Source organism: Poeciliopsis prolifica, unplaced genomic scaffold (genome assembly GCF_027474105.1).
Source record: "Poeciliopsis prolifica strain line A6 unplaced genomic scaffold, Auburn_PproV2 SCAFFOLD001, whole genome shotgun sequence".
NCBI classification, from domain to species: domain Eukaryota; kingdom Metazoa; phylum Chordata; class Actinopteri; order Cyprinodontiformes; family Poeciliidae; genus Poeciliopsis; species Poeciliopsis prolifica.
In genome coordinates this window covers 20,038,309-20,045,308 of record NW_026562376.1, presented here as the reverse complement: position 1 = coordinate 20,045,308, position 7,000 = coordinate 20,038,309, and the positions used below count along the sequence as shown (strand labels likewise).

The 7,000-nt window shown below is 43.5% G+C and overlaps 1 protein-coding gene across 1 annotated transcript; it reads right to left on the bottom strand.

The window, feature by feature from the left end:
• Positions 1-1,150: 1,150 nt before the first annotated feature.
• On the bottom strand, positions 1,151-6,627 carry LOC129360436 (shaker-related potassium channel tsha2-like). Its single transcript, XM_055030658.1, has 2 exons — positions 4,407-6,627; positions 1,151-1,637 (listed from the first exon to the last, which is right to left on the bottom strand). The coding sequence occupies exon 1, from the start codon at positions 5,865-5,867 to the stop codon at positions 4,428-4,430; it is 1,440 nt and encodes a 479-aa protein (XP_054886633.1). The 5' UTR covers positions 5,868-6,627; the 3' UTR covers positions 1,151-1,637; positions 4,407-4,427.
• Positions 6,628-7,000: the final 373 nt, after the last annotated feature.

Genomic DNA, 7,000 nt, shown 5'->3' with positions numbered 1-7,000 from the left:
AAGCTTCAAAACTAAAATCAAAAATTGAAATAAAAAAAATTCCAGAATCAAACTTTGAATCATTTTTTTTTTTTTTGCTAAAATATGTCGACCTGACACTATGACGTCACTGTGAGGTTGTTTTTTTCTATCGTTTGACACCAAAGCTGTTACAAACATTGACTTTATACAGATGCATCTCAGTCAGTTTGAGCTTCATCGAAAAGTTCATTTATTTCGGTAATTAAGTCCAAAAATAATTTTCATCTATTAAATCGATTTAGGCAACTTGACATTTTCTATTCACTTATTTAATTTCACAGAGGCTTGTGACTCATTGACACCACAGGATATTGGCTACAACTGTGCCATTCCTTGCTCTTGAGTGTATTTTGCATTTATTTTGGAAATCAAGGTACTACGCTGCAGGTGAAAAATGGAGAGGAACAAAATTCTAATTGGTTGAGGTCCAGTGGGGGGTTTCTGCTGGTTTGTTTCCACAGGCCCAGAGTCAGCTCTCAGTCATCAGGCAGGAAATTAATGACATGTCCTCATTATGATTTGTGGAGATACAAGTTTCTTGTTTTTTTTTTGTTGTTGTTGTTTTTTCGGCAGGACTTGAACCGAACCAGGCTGCAGGAAGTACCAACATCTGCTTTAGGCTTCACTGGTCACCCAAAAACTGACCAGAGAAGATGAGAGACACCAGAGCCAACAACAAAGACAAACTGAAGTTCACAATTAAAGCAAGCTGGGCTTCCTGAACATATCAGCAGAGCCACAGACTGACCCCCTCCACGCTGTAATGCATCAAGATAGGTGGTCATGCATATCCGAAAGCTGATATTTCTGTATTAGAAGTAGTTTTATTTTTGTTATGTCATGCTGAGAAAGCCACTTTGGGAGATTTTGAAAAAGTGTAAGTCATAATTATCAAAATGAAGAGAAATGCATAATTCTTGTAATTAATCTAAGTGAGTTTCACTTTCTATATTGAATTACTGAAGTACATGAACATTTCATAATGCATTCAAATGGATCTGTATGTCAAGTTCTTGTTCAGACTCTGATGCACCAGCAGAAATAATAAAACTAGAGGCATGATGATATTTTACTCACAGTAATTCCTTTCAAAAAAAAAAAAAAAAAAAGCACCTGAGATACATTTGGATCTGTGTTTAAATTAGAAAAATATATGTATTTTATTACATTTAAAAAGTTACAGTGAATGCATGCCATGCATGTTGGCACAGTACGGCTCCAGGAGATTTTTTGTTTAAAGCTGGTTGCAAAACAACAACAAAATCCTACAAAAAATAGAAATAAAGAAAAAAGAAAAATCAAGGTACACATTGAATTGCAAGCATAACAAAATGACATTTGAAAATTACAAAATTAGAATGTATATACATTAGAATTTTCATATAAATTAATTTACAATGCCAAAACGAAATAGCGTTACTTTACACAAATAATGCACCTGATGTTTATGACAACTGACAGGAGCTTCTTTTTTTTTTCCATGATCGTCCACTTTAAAGTCTCTGCAGTGCACAAACGTTTAAATTAAAAAATAAAATCCATGAGATTTCGAAGAGAATGCCATATGTAAATCTTGTGACTGGAGGGAGAAAAAGCTTCATGCAGTCTTCCGCCTCCTGCAAATAAGCAAAAGTTCATTAAATTGACTTTGCATGGATGACAGATCATTTCTAGATCGACGCGGATCGTCTCAGTCAGTCAACGCTTCAACAGTGCAAAGATGTTCCAAGAGTTTGTTCTGCTATTTGCAGATGCGTCAATCGGCCACACGGTGGCGGTGAAGCACCACTTATCTGATCAGCACTGGTCGGGATCTCTTTTGCAATATCCATCAAATATTGGGAAATATCAGTGCAACTCATCGCTGATTATACATACAGGAAAAAAAAAGTCAACCGTTTTCCTGAAATCGCAGCATTTGAAGACAAGTTATTTAAAGTTAATTTGATTAATGATAATCTGCATTCTTTTGTTTTATTTGATTATGAATGTTGGTGTAACACAAGTCAGTGACAGGTCAGGATTGCAAGCATTAATGGTTCTGGCTTGATGCTTCAATCGATAAACTAATCTATGGTTTACTTTTGGGTAAGTCGCAGAGGGGTTGCAAAGGCATTTATGTTGTCACCCAGATGCATTAAAAGTTTGGAGAACACATTAAACAAAAGAAATAAATTAAGTAAATACATTTTCTTGGGTTGGGTGAATTAGATGTGATGGTCGCGCTTCACAACACGTCGTCAGAAACATGTTCGCGCTTTCACGCCGTCCTAAAGTCAGAAGCCTTTGACGCTGCACCGGCCAACGGCGCCGCCCTTGGGGGAGTGATGACGCTGGAAGACGCGCAGGGGGAAACGACATGCTGTAAACCTGCAAGGGAGCTGCAGCCCCATGCGGGCCGCAAAGCCGTGAACTCCACAATTCCAGCGCTATAACACTGGCATTGGAGTGTGTGTGTGTGTGTGTGTGTGTGTGCGTGCGTGTGTGTGTGTGTATTCGCGCGCGCGCGCGTGCTTGTGGGCTTGTGTTTCCCCGTCTGTCGTTCCCTGTTTGTGAGTAATGCGCGGCTGAATTTAACAAAGAGAGCTTTTGCCTAACTTTCAGCAACAGATAATAAGTATTAACGCAGTTTTAGGCAGCAATAATCCATCTTTTATTCGTTTGTTTTCTGCTTTTCCTTTCTCCTAACTTGTCTGGGTCTCATAATTTGGTTTCGTCAACATTCTTTTCCTTTTTTCTCGTCATGTTAATATTTGACGCTGCAGCCTCGAGGAAGGACGCCCACCCTAAAGCCTCGCCCCACCCCGAAACCTTTCTGAACGTCATTCTAACGCCTTAAAATGGCCCGCCTGACACTTAACACCGTAAAATGACACCAGAAAAGCTTAAAGGCACAGACATGACACGCGCTGTGTGCCAAAAATGGCGCGCTTATTTATATGCGCTGTCATGATGTCATGTAGTTTTTCCAACAATAACCCCACTGTGTGGGAAAAGGGGGAGAAGTGACACGAGCCAGAACGAGCGTGTTTTCACAAAACACAATCATTTTAAATGCAGAATGTGAGCTTGAAGAATTGCCACATTTAAAGGAAGTTGGTCTCTTCTGGTCAGACAACCTGTTAGACATAAGAGAGCAAAAGTCAACTTTCTGAGTCACAATATTTACTTTTGTATTTATTTATCAATTTATCTATACCAGTACTCTCCTTTTGTTTTTTTAAAGTACTTCTTTCTAAATCTATTTAACTCATTCATGGCCCCGCCCTTATATCACAAACATTTAGGCCAAAAATTGCAATTACAGCAGCAGATTTATTGTTACTTTTTTTTTTTTTTTTCAAAATTATGGAGAATCACCAGTTGAAGATGGTGGTTTCACACTTGCAATATGCTTCAAAACTAGGAATTTTTTGTGATATATTTATAATTGACAACATGCACCATTAGGCTGTGTAAAAAAAAAAAAAAAAAAAAAAATATGGAGGATGTCAGAAGGTAAAATAATCTGGACGACCAACGTGCACAGATTACGTCCTCTGAACCTGGAAGCAGATGTGCTTACAGTGTTCACACATGTGAACACTGTAATCAAGGCAACAGTTTCCACATGCTGAGGACAATGGGAAAACAACAGATTGGAGAAACATTGCCTGGTCCGGTTTCAGCTGCAACAATCAAGGCGATTGGGTCAGAATTTGGCATTAACAGCACAAAAGTAGCTCTCCACACTGCCTTGTGGCAGCGGTCCTGGCTGCTGCGATATTTTCAGAAAACACGCTATTAGGACAAACTGAGAATAATTTAAAGGCCACGGCGTCGCTCAGTATTATTACGGAGTCCACTGCGTATCCACTGGCCTCCAGATACACATCTGAGATGTCCAGCCGCAAAATCTGCAGCAATAAGGACCAAAACCTCTGAGGGATGTTTTCAACATCTTGTTGAATCTCTGCCATATAAAAATGAAAAAAAAAAAAAAAGAAAGAAAGCAGTGCTTCTGGCAAAACTGGCCCAATCGGTGCAACTAACAAAGAGACTGAGTTGAGCTGACTTTCTAAGACATCTTGAATTATTTGTTTTTATTTTTAAAGATGCACAAGTGGCTTCATGGTGCATTCTGATTTGCAAAATAAAATACATAATTTATTCTCTTTTTCTCCTTCTTTTCTAGTAGCTGTAATCTCTTGTAATTTCATAAAGTTGATCTTTAGACTCTCGACTCTGTTGTTGATATTTGATTAAGAAAGAAAACGGATCTGGCAAAGTCTGTGTGTTTTGGAGTAATGGACCCCACACATGAAACTCTCCCTCGGGCCTCATAAAACCTTAGACCGGCCGTGTGTTCTAAAAAAACCCCCAAAAAACCCTCAACTAAAACTCACCAGAAACAAAACTTGTCTTGTTTACACATCCGTCAGCTTTCCCGTGTAAGCCTCCGGCTGAGTCGCGTTTGGATGAGTCAGGACCTCCAGGTCGTCGCTGCCCTGATAGGACTCGGTTTTGGAGAGGGACTGGTTGCTTTTTGTGGAATCCGTCTCCCCGAAGGAGCCCCGCTGCTCCGGCTGCCCGCAGGTCACGTGGATGTACTGCACGTTTTCCTCCTCTTCGTTCTCTCTGTGGTAGAAATAATTGAAATTCGACACGATGACGGGAACAGGTAGAGCTATGGTCAGCACCCCGGCGATCGCGCACAGGGAGCCGACGAACTTCCCCCCGATGGTGGAGGGATACATGTCCCCGTAGCCCACCGTGGTCATCGTCACCACGGCCCACCAGAACGCGTCGGGTATGCTCGAAAAGGTCGACTCGGGATCCTCCACTTCGGCGAAATACACCGAGCTGGAGAACAAGATGATTCCGATGAGCAGGAAGAATATGAGCAGCCCCAGCTCCCGCAGACTGGCGTGGAGAGTCTGGCCCAGGATCTGCAGGCCTTTGGAGTGTCTGGAGAGCTTGAAGATCCGGAAGACGCGCACCAGCCGGATGACCCTCAGGATGGCCAGGGAGGCCGCCTGCTGACTGCTGCCCTCGTGCTCCGCCAGGTCCAGGCCCAGGGTGATGAAGTAGGGCGCGATGGCCACCACGTCTATCAGGTTCATGATGTTCTTGAAGAAGGCCGCTTTGCTGGGACAGGACAGGAACCTCATGGTGAACTCGAAGGAGAACCACACGATGCAAAGCGTCTCCACCATGAAGAAGGGGTCCGTGAAGGGGCTGGGCGCGTCGCTGTCCGCGCTCCCGTTGGCGTGCTGCTCTGGCTCTGGGGGCACCTCTCGAAACTCCGGCAAAGTCTCCAAGCAGAATATGATGATGGATATCAAGATGACCATAACGGACACGATGGCGATGGAGCGCGCGGGTCCCGAGCTCTCCGGGTACTCGAACAGGAGCCAGAGCTGCCGCTGGAACTCGTTGGTCGGCAGCGGCCGCTCCTCCTCTCTCGGCAAGCCCTCGTCGTCTTTGTACAGCTCTATGGCTTCCTCCCCGAGTTCATAAAACTTCAACTCCTCCAGGAAGATGTCCACAGGGACACCCACGGGCCTCCTGAGCCGCCCTCCCGACTGGTAATAGTAGAGGATGGCGTCAAAGCTCGGTCTGTTCCTGTCGAAGAAGTACTCGTTCCTCAGCGGGTCGAAGAAGCGCGTCCTTTTCCGCGGATCCCCCAGGAGCGTCCCCGGAAAGCGCGACAGGGTCTTCAGCTGCGTCTCGAAGCGCAGGCCCGACACGTTGATGACCAGCCTCTCGCTGCACTCCTGCTCCGCCGGCTCCAAGTCAGCAGCATCTTGCAACAAAGCGGTGACCGTCACAGCCTCGTCTTTATTGTCCTGGGACGCCACAGTCATGTTTTGGTTTTTGTTGTTGTCTGTCTTTTACCCCCTCTGAGGGTAAATCCGCCGCTCACCTCCCCTGGTGCCTGTTTTTTTTTTTTTTTTTTTTTTTTTTTCTGTCCTCCAAAACCTTATCTTTCATGCGGGGCCTCCACTCCGAAATGAAATCAAACTCTCATTTTTCTCTGTTTTTTTTTTTTTTTTTTTTTTTTAACTTTCCTCTCCAATCGACTTATCTGAATATGTCCAAACTGTCGCTGTCTGTTTGTTTACACCGACCTCTCGACAGATTAGTGCCTCCGAACTGACAACTTTGAGTCGTGCTCGGAGATCTCCACTTGCATAAGCAGGACCGGAGGCTCCAGATGGGCTATCATATTCACACCGTTTTAAACTGCAGAGCCCTCCCCATGCTGGAGGACCGGGTGACACTTGGTGCTGCTGCTGTCCCTCTCCCTACTGTCTCATGTCAGTGAATGCACCGGGATGCTTTTGTTTTGTTTTGTTTTTCTTTCACTGATTACAATTTGACAAATTATTTTGCGGTTTCTTCACAGCGTCTTGCTTCAAAGTCCTTCTGGTTCACAGTGCCTTGCAAAAGTACTTATATCCCCATATTGCTATGTGACAAACACAAGCTGAAAATAAAACCACGAAAAAGAAATAAAATCCCGCTTGGCTCTTTAAAACGTTGTTTACTTATTTATTTTTATTTGAAATTTGCGGAACAGATCAAGCTCAGTCGAAAGTTAGATGGAGAGCATCTGTCAACATTAATGTTGAAATTTATAGATTCTTGTCAGCCCTGAACTTTGACTAGGCCGTTCTAACGTGACTTAAATCATTCCTCTGTACCTATGGCTGCGTGTTTGGGGTTGTTATTCTGCTGAAAGTTTTTTTCTGTTTGTTTGTTTGGGGTCTTTTTTTTCGCAAGTTTTCTCCTGAAAATGCTCTGCTTTTAGCTTCATCTTGTCTTCGCATCTACGCCTTGGCTTCGCCACCACGCAGTGTTTTGCATGTACGCTAAAAAGTTGAGGCTTGGACTAGACCAGAGCACCTTCTTCCACATGCTTTTGCTTGGCCTTCGTGGTTCTGCGCAGAAGGGGGTAGAGAGCCCAAAATGTCTACGAAAGTAAGAGTAGCACTAC

Bases quoted from the DNA above. Each gene is read 5' to 3' on its own strand.
- LOC129360436 (XM_055030658.1), bottom strand. From the start codon at position 5,867: ATGACTGTGGCGTCCCAGGACAATAAAGACGAGGCTGTGACGGTCACC.